The following is a 23,426-nucleotide window of genomic DNA, read 5'->3' as shown; positions in this document are numbered from 1 at the left end:
AGAAAACTGGGGCTGCTGTAGTCAAAGAAACAGTTTCATTACAACTAAAACTACCTTTTTCTTTCTTCTTAACATAAACAGCCAGTATGCTATGCTTATTTTGTATAGATGAGATGTGATAGCTTGATTTGGTAATGCGTTGACCATGTGGTGCTTATGGGGAGTCCAGCAATTTATGGGTTCTGAAGGTCCTGCAAATCCATATTCTTTTCTCCCTTTGCTTTTCATCAGTTCAGTCTTGCAAAATAAAGAAACTTTCAACTTTCTTCTTCAGTATTATCTCCCTGGAACCTTACATGATGAAAACACTAAGTTCTGCAAGAACTGCCATTAGAGAATGAAACATTATAAATGCAGAGTGCAGTTAAACAGAGCCAGCAGAAGATACAGATTTGCACAATTACACATGAGAAGTTAATAAAAGAAGGATCTATCATTAAGATGGACAATATCATGGTTACGACACCCAACAGTCTTTTTACTGTTGTTTTTAACTGTGCACAGTATTTGTGAACTACAATAATTCTCCCTCAGAGAGTCACTTTAAAGAGAAAGCATAGCCAGGTCTTGTCTAGAAACAGAACCAGTGGTGCCTATGAGAGGTTTTTCAAAGTTATGTCCTGCAAGCACACAAGCCAGTTTTACAAAACAATACCCTAAAATCCCCACAAAGCAATACAGCAAGAAGCTTGTAATATCTGAAGTCAGAAGTCACTGGAAAGACCTTCTGCCTAAGGTCCATAAAAAGACTCTCTGGTGGCAAGAAGCCTATACCTCTTTCTCCCCACTGCTCCTGCTTTGCAGTAACTTTTTATCACTTCCTTTCTCTGTAATAATAGACTCATATTTAGTTGCCATCAGTGCAACACCTCATAGCTTCACAAAAGCTGATGGGAAGGGTGTTGACTAATGTACATATGAAAAGCACTACTACACGCTCATTAGAAGATCAGGTGCAATAAGGAACAATGCAAAGATAGTACTCCAACAGAAACTGATACAACAAGCATGGTACTGTGGAAAATAGTCTATTCAGGGATATTCCTAACTGGCTGCAATTGCTTTACCTTAACATTCATCATGTTCACAGATAACTAAGTCTATTGATGTGACATCATCATCATTACCATCCTGGCTAGGCTTCAAGAACGAAGATTTGGGAAGGGCTCTACCCATAATTGTTACAGGCACACTGGTGGCTGAAAAGGCAAATACGAGACAGGCACGTCTGGTTGCAAAAGGCACAGCAGAAAGACTCCTTAGGTGGTTATTCTGCAAGACATGATTCTTTCTGCATTGTCTTTTCTCCTCAAGAGTGATCCTGCGTGCGTTCTCAAAGGAAGCAGCAGCATTATAGATGGTGTGTCTCCAGACCTCCTGATTGGAGGTCAGAGTAGACCAGTTATGATGATCAATATGGCCAAGGCTGAGAAGTTGTTTCAGGGAGTCCTTGTATCTTTTCTTCGGGGCTCCTCTCTTGCGGTAGCCGGTGACAAGTTCACCATAAAGCAAGATCTTAGGGAGGTGGTGGTCCTTCATCCTTGAGATGTGCCCTGCCCAGCGCAGCTGTGTTCTCAGCAACATGGCCTCAATAGTTGTGACTGCTGCTTGTTCTAGAACAGATGTATTGGTCACATAATCTGACCAGTGGATGTTTAGGATTGTACGGAGGCAGCGTTGATGGAAGCGTTCTAGGAGATGCAGGTGGTGGCGGTAGATGACCCATGATTTGGACCCATATAAGAGAGTAGACAGCACTATGGCTCTGTAAACACTGATCTTGGTACTTTTCTTCAAGTGTTTATTTTGCCAAACTCTTTTATGAAGCTTTCCAAAGGCACAGTATGCCTTTGCTAACCTGTAGTCAATCTCTCTGTCAATCTTACTGTCCGAGGAGATGAGGCTACCTAGGTAATTAAACTGCTGGACTGATTTGAGCTCTGATTGGCCAATGGTGATATGGGGATGATGGGAGGCTTCCTGAGGTGCAGGTTGATAGAGAACTTCTGTGGCATCAGTAGCAGCAAGTAATTCCTCTCAAGCAGCTCTTCTATTTCACCATGATTTCTTAGCTGCATAATTCCTTGGCCTTATTTCTAGAAATTTGTTTGGTTTGGGTTTTTTTGGGTTTTTTTGGGGGGGTTTTTTTGGCAGCCCTATAGCTAACATCACATATGCGCTGCTTTAGCACCTTTGATTTTTTTTGTACCTCTCTGCTTTGGTCATCTGTTTAAACTGTTAGGGAGAGCCTTACTGGCAATTATCATCACAAGGTTAAAACAAAGTAAAGCTTATCTCATCGAGCTATTATGTTAGGGTTTTAGCGTGAAATGTAGGAAAGAGGTTACAAAAAGCCAAAAATTACACAATAAAATGCTACATTATACTTGAAGGTAAGATTCCTCCTTAGCTATTTCAGGCTGAATTATCCTCTTCTATTAGATTACATGGTGGGACCTGAGCCCCAGTGATGCTTTTGCTTAGTTCTTTTTTTCCCCTCAAGCATACTAGTTTTGATTCCTCCTCCTTTTGAACTCAAGTAAAGTATTTAGTGTCAGCCAGGCATACCTGTCTGTAGTATCCCACCTGCCCACGCATTGGGTCCAAGAGGTGCAGGATGACCTTGTGCACCTGACTTCAGAAACATATGAGGCAGGTTTTAAGGTTTCAACAGGATTTCTAATTCTCTGGGTCACACATGTGACTAAGATCAGAGAAATATGAAGCAATGTAGCTACAATTCAATTTACATTTCTCCCTTAATCCAACAATTTCCTCATTTTACAGTAAGGCAACATAATCCTTTTTCTATCTTTTTCAAACAGATAAACTGGGGGAAGGAAAAAAAAAATACATCTCTTAAATGCAGTCTACTTCTTTGTATTTTTCTCCATTCAACAAAACCAAAGAAGAGATGAGGTTCTGAGCTTTCTGCCAATGCCCAACTAATGCAGAAATGAAAACCACTAATTACCTGACCACTGCAAAGGAGATCAAAGAGATGCTCAAGACTGCCCTCTTGTTGACCTCAAGAGGAGCCCACCCTGACTTAGACAGTATATGGGGGTAAGGATAGCACGCTGCTCTCATTATTTACATTAAATATACAGCAGAAGAATCCCACAGACACTGTAGATAAGCCTTGGTAAATTTACGCTTTAAAGTAATAAATGTAATGAAATGTGGGTCCATATTTCAGGAGAGTAATGAAAACAAACTGTAGAATTATTGTGCAATGCATTTGACCCATCCTCTAATAACATGAGTTACACATGAATAATGGACCCTGTCAGGCCAATTACAGCTTATGTCACCTGCAGTTAACTTTCCAGTTTTCCAGAAGTCAAGAAATGGAAGTTATTGAGAATAGACATCTAATTCTTAATAATAATCTAGCCAATAGAAAACCTAATCTTCTGTAACAGCAATCAATGAAAAAGACATATTGCTTTCTAAAGATGAAAATTTATTTCTAAGGGCACTCTGATTTAGAACTAAAACCTGGTTATTACACAACAAGGAAGAGTACTGAAAGAAGATTATCATGTAGTTTAGATCATGTAATAAAGCTGGCAGATCATTTGCATATCTATTTTTTGCATCTTCCTTGCACTAGTTTACATAAGACAAATGGTAGGTGTGCCAGTTTGCTTCTTTATAACAGCACTCCTACCTGAGATGAACGAAGCTTCTTTACAAGGATTTTTCAATTTTAACCTGCAGATTAACAATGACTCATTGCTCTTTTTCCCCATAATGGGAAGGAAACTTGCAGAAATGACTTATTTTGTTATTATTGAAGCAAACCCAGCTATTTATAGCTAGTTTGCAGAATGATCTTTAAGAAAACTATGGTTGGAGGTAGATTAAACCTTTGCTGAAAGGACAGAAAGATAGGAACAGCAACAATAAGGAATTAATTAAATACTCTCTTTGATACACAAATGAAGAGCCAAGTATACCAAAAGAGTACTTGACAGAAAAACTGAGAAAAACATCTGGGAATCCAGAAATGCTTAAAGTCAAACAGAATAAACAAAAAAACCTCTGAAAAACACTGAATTTGGTGCTGCAAGGATCCAGGAAATTCAAGACAGAAGTCCAAAATTAAGACATTCTAGAGCAAGCAAAAATGAAGTGCTGGTTTGTGCAGAATCACTTTTTCATTCATGCTTGTGTGCACACACTTACTGAAATATGCTTATTCAGTTGTTTACACTTACATGTGGTGAGACACATGTTTCACAGAGCAACCACTGATGGATGTCAAACCACAGGTCTCCTAAGACACCACCTACTTTAATCTTGTCTTTCCAAGCACACATGAACATATTTGAGACAAATGTTCTTCATTCTATACAGAGAAGCAGTGAAGTACTTCCCAAGGCCCCCTCCTCTCTGCCCCTTCCTGCTATGTGCAGAGATGGAGATGCCCTTTCAGAACAGCCCCAGTCCCCAGGGTGCTGAGATGCACCTCTGCCTCCCTGTAGGGTCCGGCCACCCAACAGAAACCATTCCCCTGTGCTCCCCAGCCCACAGCCCTCAGCTGCACCATCAAAGCAACTGTAATGCTCTCAGCTGCTGCTGACGCTCAGAGGTAGAAAAGCCTTGTATGGAGCTGTAACAAATGTAGTGATGGGCAAAACCACCCTCAGCATTACCCTGCCCAGCAAGCCTGTGGAAATGGTATAATGTCTCTCCTGATGCATGCTCTCCCTATACACAGTGGGTAACTGGAATTTTGACAGCTTCCACATGATCAAACACATGTATGTGTTCAAGTGTTTCATAATTTGCAGTAATCCTTGCCAACTTCCAACCAGCCTTTCTAACACCTCTGTTCCCTGTGAGCACTTCCAGTTTTCTTGCAATATAAATTCTTCAGTTTTGCAGGTGGTTTTCAGTGTAGCCTCTCCACCATAGAATTACAGAGCTTGCTTTGTTGCTTATAATGTTTCCATTATGTGTAACTTCATCGGTCCACATCAGCAGATGCATAAGCTCCTACCAGTGTTCAACATACCCCTCTAACAAGCAGTATAATTTGGGCACACCGTGTAGTGAATTTTATTCCTTTTGGGACATTCTTCTTAGGACTTGGTGTACTATGCTTTATTTCACTGTATCTGTGTAAATGTACTGAAAGCAGTGGGATATCCCAGTAAAGGGAGGAAAGTAGTGGCCACACTTGTTCCGCAGAAACTTTATTAATGGTAGGAACAAAAAAAAGTCCTGCTAAACTAAACTAAACACATGGGATCTGAAAATAAGTGAGGAAAGAGATGGGGAACCCAACGTGTGATTTTAGAATCAATTTTCAGAGGAGTATTAAAATTATATTGATATACAGTTTTACAGTTCACTGAAATACATGTGTCTGGGGATTAAAGACAAGCATGTTAAGGAAGTGGAAACAATCAATTTCCTACAAGAACAAACAAGTGAACATTTCAGAGAAGGAAAGGACTAAGTTTTGGGTGGGATTTTTCAATGAGTAATGAAACAGAGGGCCAGCTCTTTCCAAGTCTAGCAAGAGAAACAGTGCTTGCACAGTGCAGTGGTAAAAAAAGAAATCAAAACCATCTGCTTTGATTAAGGAGAGGACTCATCTGGTGCCAGAGGATGCTAGACTGGGATAGTCACTGATGGCATGCTCCTCTTTGTGCGAGATTGCCCATATCTTAAATTCTCAGTCAGCACTTGCTGCTGCTGTAACAGTGAGACCTCTCAGTTAAGACTGAGGAAGGATGTTGATCCTTCCCCAGGCAGCACAGCCCACAGAACCACTCCAGGCCTTTCACTGGAGCAACTCCTGAAACCTGCAATTGAGGGCACTGGGGGATGGAAGAAACAAGACAGAAGAGGAGCAAAACAGCACAAGAAATGGGTACTTTTACCAGCTCCCTGATCCTGAAACCAAAACCTATTTTTCATTTGTTTTTCTTGGGTATTAGAATTCAGTGCAATGAATATTCCTTCAATTTTAAACACAAGCTGTTCTCACGACTCCCAGCGATCAAGAAAATCTGAAACCTTACCACTTTAACAAACTCACTTTTTCCTCCCCCATGCTCTACATGTACTAGTTCTCCTATTCTTAGCTTTTCTTCTCTGCTTCCTTCCCACACAGGCCACCCTAGCCATACTCCAATTTTGCCTGAAATGTGAGCAGGTAAAGTCTGTTTCTTACTATCCTTACCTCAGATTGGTAAGTGTACTTAGTTTTATGCCAATTAATCTAAACAGTTACTCTAAAACTTGCAATATTTAGCCATCATTTAATATTACTGCTATAAAACCTATTTCTCCACAATGTGCAGTCGGTAGCACTTGAGTATTAGCTGAATTTAGAAACATATAATGTGGCTTGCATAAGTCCTGCTAAATCTGTTTAGCCATTGAAAACAATAAAATTTTTTATTACATCATTTCCCAATATTGTTTCTCTTTCTTTAAGCAATGTCTGAATTTGCTTTTTAGACTATTCTTTATAAACATCGTGACATCAATAAAAGCCGTCACTGTTTTTAGGGTCATTTTCATTCTGCCTCTACTTGGCTTTTACTCAAAATCCTTGCACCACATCTTAGCTGTGGGCTGCATCATGTTACATCATCTACAGTCTCAGACAAGGCACTGGCCTATATAAATACAAGTTGTGTTCCAATGCCAGTATGTGCTAACAATTAAAATTATTTTATTCTACATAATAAATGGTAATTTATCTAAAATGTTTTGGTTTTCACAGAGATTTTTCTGACCTATTCACTTAATTCTTATGTAAATTCTTGTATTTAATTAAAATGAAATTAGAAGCTTTATACAAGCTAAAGTGAGACTGAAAACTAGCAGAAATAGGAAAAGAAAATTTCATCACTCTATTCAGTAGCAAAATGGTTTCCACATGAGACAGTTTCTCAATGAATGATTCACAGATCTATTGGCTCATGTTTGTACTGAGGTGATGCCAATTCCTTGTTGCTCTGATGCATTTGTTTAGTTAAAAATAAAGTTTCCCTCTTAAATATTTGTGTATTTTCCATACTACAGAATAGAAGAGTAATAAAATATTTTTAAAAGTACCTCTATTTCAGTTTGCTGATTCTCCCTTATTATACAACCATTTTCATATTCCAGAGCAGACTAGCTGTTACTGTCTCTAACAACTCAAACCGCCTACCCCTGATCTGAAGAAGGATAATGGAAAATACAAACCTGGGTTTCGATCTGACTCCAAGTCAAACAAACTAGAAGTTTTTCTTCAATACTCTGTTTAGAAATGAAATGCAGCCATTCAGGAAAACTCTTTTCCCTTCATTGTTTTTAAACAAGAGGCACTCTCTGATAAATGTGGCATGCAGGAGAACTTAGAGGAAAATTGTGTATTTTTTGTATCTTGCACTGGGGTTTGTTTTCCCCTCTTTAACTTCCACTTCCAACTCAGCATTTCTATAGCACCCACTGAATTAAACAAGTTGATCTTTCAGGAGCTTAATTTCAGAACATATTTTAAAAAAATAATAGTCCTTGTTTCTAGAGGTCACGAAGCCACAGTGCTCATAAAGTGGCTGCTCAAGCTCCTCCCTCATACAAAAGTTTTGTGTTAATGACTGTGTGAGGCAATGCAACAAACTGAGTAACTGCAGCATGTCACAGCTCCTGTCTGAGCAACTGAGAGGGGGCAAAGTGAAGGACCGCTGAAAACTTGAAAAAGAGGCAGTGGCTTGGGGAGGGGAAGAGAGCTGCACTGAAGGGGCTGATGAAGCTGCCCTGCCAACAACTGCTGAGGCTTTAATTGGATTTCTTTGTCTTGCTGAGGGCACCACAATATGAGAAAAATGTGGGAATGTGGGGGAAATTCAATAGATGGTAACAGACCCACAGAAAACATAACTGAGGACAAAAGATTGCTGGGGCTGACAAAATACAGTCTTCCTCAGTCTTCCATGCCTGAAAGTTTGATATAAAATTTGCTGTAAAGAAGAAAGTAATCATCTTTTTCCTACCGGCTGGTGACAAGGCAAACAAATATTGGTCAAATTTGCAGATAGAAAGTTTTTCCTGATATTGACACTGAACCTAATTTGGAGAGTCACTGGAATAGCTTACACAAGAAGACTACAGAGGTATTTAAGAAACAAAACCCAAAGACCTGGATGCCCATGTATGGTTGAAAAATACTCTTTGAGCTCAGGTGACCCACCTGCCAGTTCCGCCTGCCAGTTCCACCTCTTCCACCTCTTCATGCCAAACCAGCACAGTTGTAGCTGCCATGACAGTTTAAACACATTCACTGGGGCTCACTCTGGCACATCACCTACTTCCCAATAAGAGTGAAACAACTGACAGTCAACTTCTGAAACTGGGCACAGCTTGCACAACACAGATTGTACTTATATTCCTCTATGTCCGAGTTCACAGGAGTATTTACATCATTCAGTTATTCTGTTCAGGATTATTTCAGATTCAACCCTTCCAGTCCTCCTGGCCTCTTTCATGGTGTCTGGATCTGGGATACATTCCTTATGATAGCTAAATTTCAACATTGAACTGAGAAGTACATTATCTAAAAGGGATTTGCTTTTCAGGCTTTCATCAAAAAATCACCTCAATCATCATTTAGGACAAGCATTTCGGTGCTCTAAATATTCAGGATAACTTTACTTTGTCCTAAAACATTTTAACTTCACTTTACACTCTTGTCATAATGTACACAGAGAAAAAAGCAATTTAAAAAAATGTACAAAGCACTCACATTCTAAGTGACTTATTAATTTCAGAAGAGGTGTTGAATCAAGGCACAGAAGACATAGTTAGCACTTGGGTCAGTCAGAGACATTATGTATATATGTGTGTGTGTGTAGGGTACAGCTATATAGGCTGTAGGTATATATACCTGGACTTGTCACCTGCACAGGGCTGTTAAAACTCTCTGCATTTCAAACAAATATGAAAGTTAAATATGGTAATAGTTAAGGAATTCAGCTAAGCCTTAATCAACTTTCTATTTAATTTAACAGGTAGTTCATCTGGCATCCCGATTATGTATATCTATATTAAAGTGGTGAGGCTGTGGCAGAAAAAACTGAAAATACTTATACTCAGAGGTGCTATAATCATAGGAACTTTAAGTATTAACGACACCTGAAGAACTTCACAGGCACTGATGTGTCCAATTTATAAAAGGCTTTCCCAGTTCCCAGAGTGACAGAAAATTAGGAACTGAACACAAAAAAAAGCGTAAAGGCATTATTACAAATGTACAACAAGGAAATACCGGGGTTTATCATTACTAAAGCTAAATTCTGTAGAAACTAAATGCCATCAAGGAGCAGTTTCTCCAGAGCTGGTTTTGTCTTGTCTTCCCATTTCAGAGAATAGGGCATGGTTGATGTAGTTGTCACCAACTGCTTTTTATTTTTGCCAGTCCTGGGGGATGGGACAGTAACATGATCATATGAAGCAGGGAGTCTGTGCTGGTTTAAAAGTAAACCAGCTGGAGAAATGAACCCAACTCAAGAGAGATTACAAGTCAGACTTACAGTTTACTAAAAAAGATTACGATAAATGCAACGATACAGAGAAAAACTGGTTTTAACCCATAAAAGCAGATATATAACCCAGCACCCTGGGACAAGAACAGAACAGTGTTTGTTGGCCCCTGTGCTGAGCGCTATCCTCCTGAGTGCAAAGTAAAAGGAAAAGAAAACCTGTTTGTCCAGATGATGTTTGCAATTCTGTCGAAGTTCTGGTCCTCCTCTGGATACGACAAGTGGTACCAGAACTCCCAAAGCCCGAAGTTTATATATGCTCAGGTTCAGGTGGGAATGCCCATTATCTCCCCCAGGGCAGGGAGTTTCACAATGGGTGATTTAACTCTGTGAGTCATGGGATATTTCTGAGATCTTTGATGGTCTAGATGTTGCAGCTGCCTATTATGCCAGCCCATTGTGGCCCCTTAGCAGAGATGATCCCTCAGACTGGGTATGAAGGTGTTAATGCCTCCCCGGAGCTGAGTCATTGGTTTGAAAAGAAAAGAACACTCCCCTGACTCGCAGGGTTTCTTTTTCAGCTTGCAGTCTGAAGTGTCAGGTGTGCCCTGGGGAGCTGCTGCAAATGATCCATTACTAACAGTCCATCAGAAATTTCATAGAGTGTGTAGAATACACAGTTTTGGTTATACCCACATAATGATAAATTTGTCCCAGACTCTGTAACTAGGACTGAGTCCAAAGGACTTCTCTGACCCCTGTTCAGAAGACAGGCTGCCACTACGTGATAAGACCAGAACACTGAAGCAAATAAAAGATGTTATTCTGACCCTAGCTAATAAAAGACACTAGCTAAGACACTGTGACTGATTAATTCCTTGACTGTTATTGATGTCCGTTAGCAATTCTAACTTTCAAAAGCACAAACAAAAAGGTGTGTGAGAAGCCTGGGAAGGCTTCACTAGATTTTGTCCATAAGAGGTAACAATTCCCACCTCTCTTAGAAAGGCAAGTTCTTTAGAACAATTAATATTTTTGTTAATGTACACTCCATAAAAGAAGAGAATATCAGCTTGAACTTATATTTCAGAGGAAATGTGAAATTTGAAATGGAAGTGACTCAAGAGACCGTGAGGTGTAAGTGCTATCTTTAGACATTGTTTGGTGCACTTAATAATAAGATGAAAGAAGAAACAGAAGAGTCTGTGGTCAAGATGTCAAAGTACAGTCAAGGACAATTTATGGATTGACATTATTATTTGAAGCAGAAAAAAGACTCTAATAAAAACTATTCTTAGCAATCTGCAGGTATTCTGAGTAAAATGAAGTTAAAGTAGAATTGATTTTTTTACTGGAATTAATATTTGGAAAAGTGATTCAGGTGAGAGGCAATAGATATGAATAGAATCTAAATGGAATAAACCAACTTCAACAAAATTTAGCCTTTAAAAAACAAAGATCAGACTTCACAGTGCTGCAACAGCTATTACTGCCCATAATAATACAGATGTTAATTACTAGAAGCAAAGCCAAATCAACAGAGACCAAAAATCTGATGAAATACACCAAGAAAGCTAAAGTAACAGTACCAAGAAATTACATTTAAGTAAAAAATTCCTCCACTGGTCTGTCACTCTCTTTGTCATTCTTTGTCACAAGCTCTTTGTCAGTCCTCACTTACTGGGTTGGCAAAAACTGTCATGTAAACTGGCAAGAAATATTTTAATTTACACAAACTTCTCCAGTTCAGCTTAGAGTTTTATTATTGCGTATGAAGTGGTATATCAGGGTATGACTTACAATGTGATTTATGAAGTCTGGGAAAGAGTTTTCTTTTCATAAATACAATCAAAGCCACCCTGATTTCAGCTGTATTAACTCAGATGTGTAACTGATACATTTGTTTGAACTTATCTCCTTTTGGATAACACAATTGAAAAATTGTCATAATGAGAGTTATTTTAGCAATAACATGGATGACTTGACAGTAATGTTAAATATGATGAAGGAAGTGAATAATTTCATTACCTAGAACTTTTATTTTGAGTGGCTTGAAACCAACAACACATCAACAATGATAATAGGATTCTAGAAAACTAATCGTATCTTGGGTATTTATAAAATCATCTTCATGATAAGGGGGATGTTTACATGAAAGAACTTACTTATCCGCAGCTCAAACATATTCAATGGAAGAATGGACTGCTGGAAGGGCAGAAAAAATAGAGCAATAAAATGGTTGATATAAAAAGTACCAGCACATTACAAGAATTAGTAGTAGCAGCAATGAGGATGTTTAGAGCAAGGAGAACAGTAGTGTTTGTGTCATGCAAGCACAGAGGAAAGAGTGCACAAGGCCTCTCTGTCAGTCAAGTATGTAATTTTCTTCAAGTATGGTAAAACAATGTAAGGAATGAAAAGATTAAACATGAGAGGGGAATCTGACCTAAGGTAGTGTGGTGGATCTGGCTGAGCCGGAATTTATTTCCCCATAGTAGCCCTCACAGTGCCGTGCTGTGCATCGGTAGCTAGAGGAGTATTGATAACGCACCCATGTTTTGGCTACTGCTGAGCACAGCACCAACACTGTAACATTCCTTCTTCAATGGGAGGGTGAGATCCTGGGAGGGGACCCAAGTAGCCCAGCTGACCCAAACTGACCAAGGGGATATTCCAGACCATATGACATCAACCCAGATATAAAAGCTGAGGCAAGGAGCAGGACCAGAGGCACTCATTGTCTCTGATGGCTGCCTGCTGACAACTGTTACACGTGCTGGAGCCCTGCTTCTCAGAGAAGTGGCCGACCATCGCTGCTTATGGGAAGTAGAGATTAACTGCTGGCTTCTGCTTTGTGCGTGCGCACACTCCTTTTGCTTTCTTTTTTGCATAAATATAAACTGCCTTATTGCAACCCACAATTTGTGTTGTTTTCTTTTCCCACCTTACTCTCTCCCCTGTCCGGATGGGAAGGGGAGGGATAGAGCGGTTGGGTGGGCAGCTGACATTCAGCCAAGGTGAACCCACCACAAGTAGAAAGCTAAATTTACCCTCACTAAAACTCAGAGGGCAGTCATTGCATAGCACAAAACAAGTTTTAATCCTTCATCCCAACTGAGAAAGGGTTTGATGTTTCGTTGGAGTCACTAGTGCAAAACATCTTTACTGCATATTTATATTTAATTATTTTTAATTTAAGTTTAAAGAGTGGAGTAATACTCCTACTGCTAGCTGAAGAGCTGAAAATAATTTTTTATGGTTTCTTATTTCATTGGTTGTTTTATTTTTTCCAAATCACAAATCAGAGACATCTGTATTGACAAAGTTCCAGTTCTGTTGTACATGGAGTAGAGGAGGATGCTGAGTTCAGATCTCCACAGTATTGGTGCTCAATAGTAGCATCACAAGGGGGCACCGCAGTTCAACTAAGTGACTAAATGACGTTGCTTCTTGTTAGAGTGTCAGCTCATCCTAGCTGTCTAAACTACTGGATCAGGCATTAAATTTTTTTGAAAAGATCAATCTGACAGCTCAAATCCCATAATCACTGCTAAGTATATCATAGAATGTTGAAAATGTCATAATATTAAATCCTGGTTCCATTAAATAATGCAATTTCCCATCCTGGATCCCATGAAGTCTTTTCAGTTTTACCACACAGGTGTTTGCTGCTCAGGAACCAACAATTTCGCTGGCACATTTGCATTTTCCCTTTGCTAAATCTTCTCGTCAAGGAGTCCTGTAGAGTATCCAGCCTTCCTGAAAATGACCTAATCTGAAACCACATGGATGTATAATGGGCTATGTGTAGGGCTATGGTTCTTGACCAGGGTTCTCTCCAGCTCAGGACTGAGCCCTCACTGGTTGTTTAACTTGCAGCACATCTCTCCTCACGGCTTCAGCACAGTATTGAGAGGGTATGCACCTTCTTCTGACGAACTAAAAATGTCATAGGAGCAGTTGCTTTTGTTGTTATTACTCTCAAATAGTTCTTTTTCAAAGCTAAGCCCATGATACCAAAAAAAAAAAAAAAAGTTATGATTTTGTTTTTTTCAAGTCGAAGATACTTTTAGACTGAATCTTTGATGTGTATTTGTATAATAGCCTTCTAAAATACTAAATTTTAATTATAGAAGAAGGAAAATCAAATAACCCTTCCTTAATTAAGCTGGAAATCATTAATACCAATGAGTTAATTAATTTACTCAAGCCAGTATCAAATGTTTTCATATCGTCTCTTGCTCTAAAAAATCAAATCCCTACCAGTAAAATATCACCCCAGCATTATTACAGAATTATTTCACTTTATGCATATGCACCTACTCCACAAGCATGTGCAGCCTCATGTGTAAAACCTTCAGAACTCAAGAGCTGTCTTGCAGAACCTTTGCAGCAAAACCAGAGGTTTTATAAACACAATGAATACCAAAGAGAATTTCTGGTTAGTCTGCTTATCAAATTTTTATTTGACATAAAGCTATCCTCCTGGCACGCTGATTTCCACATGTTTCATGATGATCTGTCAATGATATTTTGCCATTTTCTCCTGCCTTTTTTCTACTGTAGCACACTTAATGCTGGGCACATGCTGAGCACCTTTCTTCAATATTTTTCCACTTTTTTTATTCTCCATTTTCAACTCATGTATCATTTCCAAAAAGTTTCCCGATAATTACATTTCCAAGCACATTTTTAAGCTATTTCCTGCAGACATTTGTCCATGTGAATAAACCATTATGCTGATGAAATAATAACAGTAACTACTAACACAAGGATTACATATAGAGAAGAATCTGGACCTTGGGGAAGGTACTGAGCAAGGTGTGTACAGGTAACTTACCTGTCAAATAGTTCTCCACCTGTGACCAATTCCAGAACAAGACTGATTTCTGTAGGGGTCTCAAATATCTCCTTCAGTTTTATCTGGTAGAAGATAACAGAAAGTATTTATTTTGCTTATTTGTCTTCTTGGTGAGCATTGTCAGGGCGTCAACAGTAGGACACACACCACAGCTGGTAGATCTACCTTGTTCTCTCCCACTTTTTTTTTTTTTGCTGGCTTTATCTCCTTTGCATTTCTTTTTTTTTTCTTTCTTTCTTTTGGTTATTTTCTTACTCATACCTCAGTAATCTCTATGAAATACAGCAGTTTAAGAGGCTGTCTGCCAATCTTTCAGAGAAACTGAAAAGTAAAACCTTTACTACCCTTCAAGGACTGACAACACCAACTTTCCACTTTCATTTGCAGAACTTTTTTCACATAGTTTCTTACTCATGTCTCTAAGAACATTTTATTTTAAAGTGTAAGTATAACTCAAGAAGCTTTCATAAAAAGCTGCTAGCATGCTCATGAAGAGAAAGCAAAGCTTTAATCCAGGTCTGTATTGATGAACCTGAACAGTCATCTCTTATGAATAGAAAGAATTTTTAAAAAACAAATAAACAAATGTGGAGTGAAAAAACAAAGTTAAACTTACAATGTTTGGATGTGAAAGGCGGAGAAGAACTCCAATTTCTGTGCGGACAATTTTCTTGTCTACCTGGTTAAAATAGGGGAAGGAAAAAGTGAAAAAATTTATTTCTATGGTCACCATAGAAACTTCTAGCTACATCACAGGAAAATATGTAGGAATAGCATTTCTAGTTCTCTCTGGAGATAAGCTGATGTGAGACATACAAGTCAAATAAGAACAATTTTCCATTAATACGAGACAGATACTGTAAAAGAAAAACATCTGCATCTAGCAAAAAGATTTCAGATACATCTGTAAGTCACCCAAGAAATATATAAGAAAGACATCTGGAAAAGCTGTATAAATTCCTATTTGTACTCAAGTTCTACTCTTGTCTATTGCTACTTATGTTGGCTAAGTTTTTGCTAGGATAGCTTCATTTTGACACACTTTGTTCAGCAACTGTACTGGAAAATTTTTCTGCACACAGGATGTGAACATGAAAGTAGTGTAACATACTGCTTAGAACAAAAAGGTAATGCAAAGGTCAAATACCCCGCCTGTCACAGATTAAAAGGTTTAACTTCAACTTGCTTCAGTTACATCTAACAGAATGGTCTATTAATGCAAAGGATTGGTTAAACCTCTGAAAGGATTAGAACTTCCCTTTTCTTCCCTTTACAAACTGCAGTCTTTAGCAAACCAGGCACAACTTATGTTGTTGGGGGACATCAGCCATTTCATAGAATCATAGAATCAGCTGGGTTGCAAAGACCTCCAAGATCATCAAGTCCAACCCTTGATCCAACACTGCTGTGGTTACTAGACCATGGCACTAAGTGCCACATCCAGTCTCATCTTAAAAACTCCGGGGACAGTGAATCCACCACTTCCCTGGGCAGCCCATTCCAATATCTGATCACCCTCTCTGTAAAGAAATTCTTTCTAATATCTAACCTAAACCACCCCCGGCAGAGCTTAAGACCATGCCCTCTTGTCCTACTGCTGGTTGCCTGGGAGAAGAGATCAACCCCCACCTGGCTACAACCTCCTTTCAGGAAGTTGTAGAGAGTGAGGAGGTCTCCCCTGAGCCTCCTCTTTTCCAGGCTGAACAGCCCCAGCTCCCTCAGCCTCTCCTCATAGGACTTGTGCTCGAGTCCTTTCACCAGCCTTGTTGCTCTTCTCTGGACCTGCTCCAGCACCTCAATATCCTTCCTGAACTGAGGGGCCCAGAACTGGACACAGTACTCCAGGTGTGGCCTCACCAGCGCTGAGTACAGGAGAAGAATCACTTCTTTAGACCTGTTGGCCACACTGTTCCTGATCCAGGCCAGGATGCCCTTGGCCTTCTTGGCCACCTGGGCACACTGCTGGCTCATGTTCAGCTTCCTGTCAATCCAAACTCCCAGGTCCCTTTCTGCCTGGTTGCTCTCCAGCCACTCTGTGCCCAGCCTGTAGCACTGCATGAGGTTGTTGTGGCCAAAGTGCAGGACCCAGCACTTGGCTTGTGAACCTCATCCCATTGGAATCAGACCATCTCTCCAGCTTGTCCAGGTCCCTTTGAAGAGCCCTGCCTTCCAGCAGATCAACACTCCCCCCCAACTTGATGTCATCTGCAAATTTGCTAATGGTGGACTCAATTCCCTCATCCAGATCATTGATAAAGATATTAAACAGAACTGGGCCAAACACTGATCCCTGGGGGACACCACTAGTGACCAGCCACCAGTTGGATGCAGCACCGTTCACCACCACTCTCTGGGCCATCAGCCAGTTCCTAACCCAGCACAGAGTGCCCCTGTCCAAGCCATGGGCTGCAGCTTTTTCAGGAGTATGCTGTGGGACACGGTGTCAAAGGCTTTGCTGAAATCCAGATAGACACATCCACAGCCTTCCCCTCATCCACCAGGTGGGTCACCAAATCATAAAAGGAGATCACATTGGTCAGGCAGGACCCGCCCCTGCTAAACCTGTGCTGGCTGGGTCTGATCCCTTGTCCATCCTGTAGGTGCTGTGTGATTGCACTTAGGATGGTCTGCTCCATAACCTTGCCAGGCACTGAGGTCAGGCTGACAGGCCTGTAGTTTCCTGGATCCTCCTTGCAGCCCTTTTTGTGGACAGGCGTGACATTCACCAGCTTCCAATCATTTGGGACCTCCCGAGTGAGCCAGGACTGTTGGTAAATGATGGAGAGCAGCTTGGTGAGCTCTTCTGCCAGCGCCTTCATCACCCTAGGATGGATCCCATCTGGTCCCATAGACTTGTGAGGATCTAAGTGGCTCAGCAGGTCACTAACTTACAAGCATCCTGGCAAATGGCCATTTGGATAGATTTTGCAACAAAAATGAGCAGGTATAAGTGACATGAATTGTTCCAGAGTAAAAGCAGGACCATATTTACTCATGGCATTTTATTACAAACAGCCAGTTTTATTACTGCTACTTTCTTACTTTCTCCTACACAAAGTATAGATAAATTTGTATCAACATTTATTTCAGCTCCTTCCAAAAAAGTGTATCTACTTGTATCAGGGCCAAACTTGGCTTATTTTTAGTTGGGCAGGAGTAGCAGCAATTCAACTACTTATATTGTATTTTCCTATCATCATCCTATCAAATAATTTCCTGACAGAAACTATTTGGTAGGATGAGAGTCAAAAATCTCACTCTAGGGTGTAAGTTGCTATAGTAACAATTTTTAAAACTTAAATAATTTAATCAAATATGCTATTACCACAAATATTTGAACAAATTAAATGTTTGGCTACATCAAATGCAGTAGTCTAATTTGTGTAGATGCAATAACTGATCAAAATGAGGTTGCAAAACTGTTTGTCTCCTCCTCTTTCTTTAAACTAATGTTACTCACAGAAGTGTCAGTGAGACCTTTGTGAGTATATTACAGTCAAGAATAATAGGGTAGAACTGGTGTCTGTTTGTGAAGAAAAAAACAATCAAATGTTAACTTTCAGATGTTTCACAGTTCCACTAGTTTAGCAATTGTCCTTCTATCCTTTATTCTTTGCTTTTAATCTATGCTAAATGGACTAGAGTATGCTTTTGGCCAGACATTTCATCAGTATAATTTGATTTCCACTTAAAAGACTACATTTCACTGTGTGAAAAACTAGTTCTGTTGTATAAATGAATGGTTGGGTGATTTTAACACTGGTGCAGTTTTACTGAGCTGCATTTTCTGTTTGCAAACTTTAAATTGCAAACAATCGAGAGGCATTTGCTTCTTTAGGCCTGTAAAGCAACAATTGCTGTGGAAATCTATGTCAATTTGAGAAGTCATTTGCCAGGTAATCCTGAAATAGTCATTTGTCAGCTCTTCACCACTGACCCTAGGCATGAAGATTTCACTAGGAGAAAGCAGCAGTCCAGAAACCCCATCCACCCTTCTAATTTATATTAAAGCATTTACTTTAAGGTAATTATTCCTGGGTTATTTGCAGTACTTTGTGTTTCCAGTTATTTCACTTCTCTAGAATTAAGCATTTATCCCCTTTATAGGTATGTGTCTGCAAACCCCAGATCTTTGAAATTTGATGTTGGTCATTCAGTGACGTAACCTTAGGTTTATAATCAGTGTATTTCTGATTTATGAATTTCAGATTATTTTGACAGAGGAAAGGACTGGAAAAATCCTCAATGAGAGCTGAGATTCTTTCATGTTTCCCTGCCCCAAGATGGTGAGGTGGAGTGATGTTACAAACCACTAAGATGTAAAAGTGATGTTTTTCTCTCAATTAAATGAAACAAGATGAAATGAACTACCACTGTACATAGATTAACACAGCTGCTGCCTTGTGATATGGTACACCACCCTTAAAACCAGTGGCCAACAGACACACTCTGTACCCTCAGACTTAGTAGAGAGCAAGAAGGAGTACATTCCTCATCCTACATGTTCAGGCCCTCTTTCTCCTGGGCAGTGTGGACATGGAGGGGCACATTTGCCCAGCTGTGACCACCATACAGGCTGGGGGACAACACAGTGCCCAGGCAAGGGGTGTGAAGAAACCACTGCAAAGAGCTTTCAAGGAGTTTCACAGGACTGCCCACCCCAGTGAGCCTGTTCACCCCAGCTCTGCCTGGCTCCTTAATTAATATCCCACTTCTTGACTCACATGAACACCTCTAATATGAGCAATGAATTCTTTATTGAACCAGCAGGTTGGGCTCTGAGTATGTGTTTCCCTGCACTTACAGGGGGCATGATGCAAATCATTATTGGCTTGCCACCACACTATTAAACGTGCTTCCAAGAAAGCTTTTATATTCATCTCAGCTAAAGTAACTACTCTGAAGCCTAACTCCTTCTGTATTTTATAGCATCAATTGCTAATTACCATTTATAACTTCATCATTATTTTGCTTTCCTACAATTAAGCTGAAATATTAAAACTTACACAGATACAGACTACACACAGGCAGAGCTGTCAATTCCGTGGTTATCTAAAAGGTTTGTTACCAGTTGTTAAATCTACACACAGGACTGCTGGGTTACTTGACTTCTCTTGAAAGGTTTCAAGAAAAAAAAAAAGAAATAGGCTTGAATTTAAAGATTGAATTTAAATAAATCTTCACAAGAAGAAGACTCAAAGTACAGTTTAAGGTCTTGCTTTTTAATTCAGAATGTCCTGAATAACAGGAATTCCAGTTTCTGCCCTGTTCATACACAGCATATCTTCTCACAAAGTCTTTCAGTCAAGATTTCAAGGATAAAACACTCTAAAGAAGACTTCTGACTGTACTTTTACATCTTTATAAAGCTAAGTAGTACCATTGAAAGCATCTGAGCTGGTCTATATATCAGTGGAAGATACAGATGACATTCTTCACCGTAAGTGATAAAGAATCATAGAGGCTACAAAAAGTGGTATGACAGAAAAATCCCAGAACAAATGAAAATAGAGGTTTATATGTGACTCAGTCTGAGTTACTCTGGTGTAATTCAGTAACCAGCATGGCAGTGGACAGTAGGTAAAAGCGTAATTTAAAAAAGCTGACCCTTTTGAATGAAAGGATGCTTCATTGTTCCAACTAGGACATTTATTTAGCAGCTGCTTCAGATGATTTGATTTGTTGCATGACCTTTTTTTGAATGAAAATAAGAGTCTCTCAAGCAAAGAATTCCTCCTATGTAGGCTATTCATTATTAGAGCAACTATTTTCTGCACACAAGTCCACACTCCCAATTTGTGGCTGTAATCCTTCAAGTGATGCAAGTTCCTCAGACTGAACACATTTGCATGGAAATAGTGTCAGTTACATCAATGTCCATGCATTTGTCCCGTGAGGTGACTAGTACATGCAAAGCTGCAGGCTGCAAATAGCTGGGTTTGTACAAGCTGAAAGGGTACTGAGCTGTCTGCATATGACAGGACTGTTAATCTGTCAGCAGTAAAGTGCTCCATCAAAGAAGCAACACTTCAGTTTCTGAAAAAGCACAGTACATTTGCAGGCAAACCTTCAGATTGATACAGATGATTTGTGGGACTGTAAAAAACTTCAGCACAGTAAATCACACACTGGCATATCTGATTAAGAGGACCTGCATCTTCAATGGCACAGGTGAACAGATGCAGTTAACATTCCCCAAAGACACACAACCCTTTGTGAATGGGTTTTGTTGTTCACCCACATCAATTCGTGGCATCACCAAAGGGTGAATAGATATGTTCAGAGGTGCTTAGAGCTTGCACAACACTGGTCATTTGCAATAATACATTTCATGTCTGAGTACAAAACAAGTTATATGTTCATTAGAACAGGTCTCATTATATGCTGTGATCTAAATATCTGACAGTTTGGTTGTTACTTCTTTTCCTGACTCATTTATACATAGATTTCTGCAAATATGTTAGATAATTGTTGAGCAGTTTATGCAAACAAATTTCAGCCTTTTAGGTGTTCATGGATTGCTCATTTTAGCTATTCATTTTTTATATTGTGTTCCTGCCATTGTTACTGTTCCCAAACCTGGGTGGAGAAGGACACTTTTAAGATGCAGGAACAATGTGTAAATCAAAGGTAAGCACTCCTTTTGTTTTTGTCAAAATAGATGCATTTATAGGACTATTTATAAATTTGTAGATTTGCTATCTTCTTGTACATTCTTGCTTTAAACTTATACAGTTACAAATTCAAAACTGTTCTCTTTTCTCATTGAAACTTTATGAATTCAGCTTTTATCCTAGGGGATGCAACCAGTATTAGACATCTGGCATTCTGTAAAAGGCTTCATATTCAGGTCACCCCTCTGAATAAATACATTGCCACATAACAGTAGTCCCTTAGAAACTGAAGGCTATAAGGCGATAGGACATTTCCTGTCACACTGTACAATATTTTATTATTAAATTACTCAAATTTATCAGGAGTCCTCAGCTGCACGATAAAGACCTGGGATACATTATGTCTACTTATATTATTAAGCAAGTGCAATGCTTGTTGCAGTTTAAGAAATTTCACATGAATAGTAAGCTTGTGTACCCATCCTTCTCTCAATCAACTCACACTTAGAAAATCGTCCCCAATGAACGTTTGATGCATTAATATTGTCATCTCCATCACAGATACCAAATAATTTCATGTGATCAATGTACTGGTTTTGTCTGGTATAGACTTAATTCTTTTCATAGTAGCTTTCATGAGGCTATGTTTTAGATTTGTGATTAAAACATTGGTGATAACACAGGGATGTTTTAGCTATGGCTAAACAGTGCTTATGCGGTGCTTTTCCAGCATCAGGGCCCTTTCTGCTTGCATGCTTCCTTTCTTCCCCTTGTGTCTTGCGTGTTTCCTCTGATGAATCATCCTGAACCTCTAGACTTGCTGCTTTAATGACACCTGTACTAGGAGACTTGTAATCTCCTGATCCTAGACAATTCTTCTGGCAGGTCAGCCCCAAACACTGATAACAAGAGGTTCTGACATAATTTCTATGTTGCTTGATAGTATTCTAAATTTACAGGAACCATACACACGACTCCATCCCCAAAACTACTTCAAATGTGTAGGTTATAAACTTTGTAATCTGAATAACACAGAAAACCAGTGGATTCTCAAAAGAAAACAGGGAAGGAATCTCTTGCAGAAAATTTTCAGGGACTGAAAATGAAAAAAATATTTTATATAATTGGAGGATGATACAGAGAATCATGTAGAGATGGTGAGATGGTTAAGAAAGGTAGGCAGAAGTGAAAGCAAGACCTTATAACTAATACAGAGAGCTCACTTCATAGATTAGAAACTGTGACTTTCTTGTTAGCACTATGTGTCAACAAATAACATCAAAATTTACAGGACTGCTTTTGTTTCTACATCTCTCCAATCCCCAAGGAGGATGTCTCAACTACATTAATGGCAGCACATTAACTTGCTTCTTCTGGCAGGATCTATGAGTTGTACTGGAAAAAAAGGACAAGTGACTGAGAAGGCTGAGAGCAGCAGGAACACACTTTGACATCCTTCTCCAACAGGTCATCTCAATCCATGAATTCTGTGCAGAGGAGCCACAAGGTGCCTTCCATATTTTATCTTGTGTTCCCTGATGTTCATACAGTTTTAGAGTAAATGGAGGAGATGCTGAAAGGAGGTGGTTGTAAGCTATGTGAAGCTGAACTGGAACAGGAATATTTGAATTTCAAGAGATTTCTCTGTGTCTCCCTTTATGGCAGATTTGGCAAATCACACCACACCTGATCTAAAACCCGTATCTGATGCATAATATCTGATCTGGGTTCAATTTTGATACTTAGAAAGAAAGAAAACATAAAAAAGATCCACAACCCCAGACAAACTGTTGAAGTATGAAATGAATAAGCAGTCTGTGAGACAGCTGAATAGCCAGGCCCAGAGTGACATGAATTCCACTTGGAGGCCAGTGAATAGAGGTGTACCCCAAGCATCAATAGTGGGTCCAATCCTGTGTCACATCTTCATGAATGATCTGGATGATAGGATAGGTGCACTGGCCAAATACGGAGCAGGGACTGATGCACCAGATGCCATTCGGAGGGACCTGGACAGGCTGGATTAAGGGGCTGACAGGAACCTTATGCAGTTCAACAAGGGGAAGAGCAAAGCCCTGCACCTGGAGAGCAAGATCCCCAGGCACCAGCACAGGCTGGGGCTGCCCAGCTGCAAAATAGCTAGTAAGAAAATGCCCTGGAGGGTCCTGGTGGACACCAAATTGAACATAAGCCAGTGACGTGCTGATGTGGCAAAGCCATAGTTGTTTCCTGGGCTGCATTACAAGAAGTGTTGCCAGCAGTTCAGGGGAGCTGATCCTGCTCCTCAGCACTGGTGAGGCCACACCTGGTCTACTGAATGCAGTTCTGCGCACCCTGAGAGACAAGGACATGCTACAGAGAGTCCTGTGAAGGGCCAAGAAGATGATGAAGGGACCGGAGAACAGCCTGGAGATGAGAAGGCAGATTTTACCTGTGAAGTAAAGCATGCAGGATGTAGTT

General features: G+C 39.8%; 1 protein-coding gene across 1 annotated transcript in view; it reads right to left on the bottom strand.

The window, feature by feature from the left end:
* Positions 1-23,426, bottom strand: part of CAMK4 (calcium/calmodulin dependent protein kinase IV) — a 142,719-nt gene that overhangs the window by 49,638 nt on the left and 69,655 nt on the right. The window contains exons 3-4 of the mRNA XM_008921431.2: positions 14,969-15,031; positions 14,332-14,414 (exon numbers count right to left, since the gene is read on the bottom strand). Coding sequence (XP_008919679.1) covers positions 14,332-14,414; positions 14,969-15,031 — 146 coding nt within the window. The remainder of the gene's footprint in view (positions 1-14,331; positions 14,415-14,968; positions 15,032-23,426) is intronic.

The sequence above is a fragment of the Manacus vitellinus genome, unplaced genomic scaffold, assembly GCF_001715985.3.
Source record: "Manacus vitellinus isolate BGI_N305 unplaced genomic scaffold, ASM171598v3 scaffold_23_pilon, whole genome shotgun sequence".
NCBI classification, from domain to species: domain Eukaryota; kingdom Metazoa; phylum Chordata; class Aves; order Passeriformes; family Pipridae; genus Manacus; species Manacus vitellinus.
The sequence above is the reverse complement of the archived record's forward strand: the minus strand, read 5'-3'. Positions and strand labels throughout refer to the sequence as shown.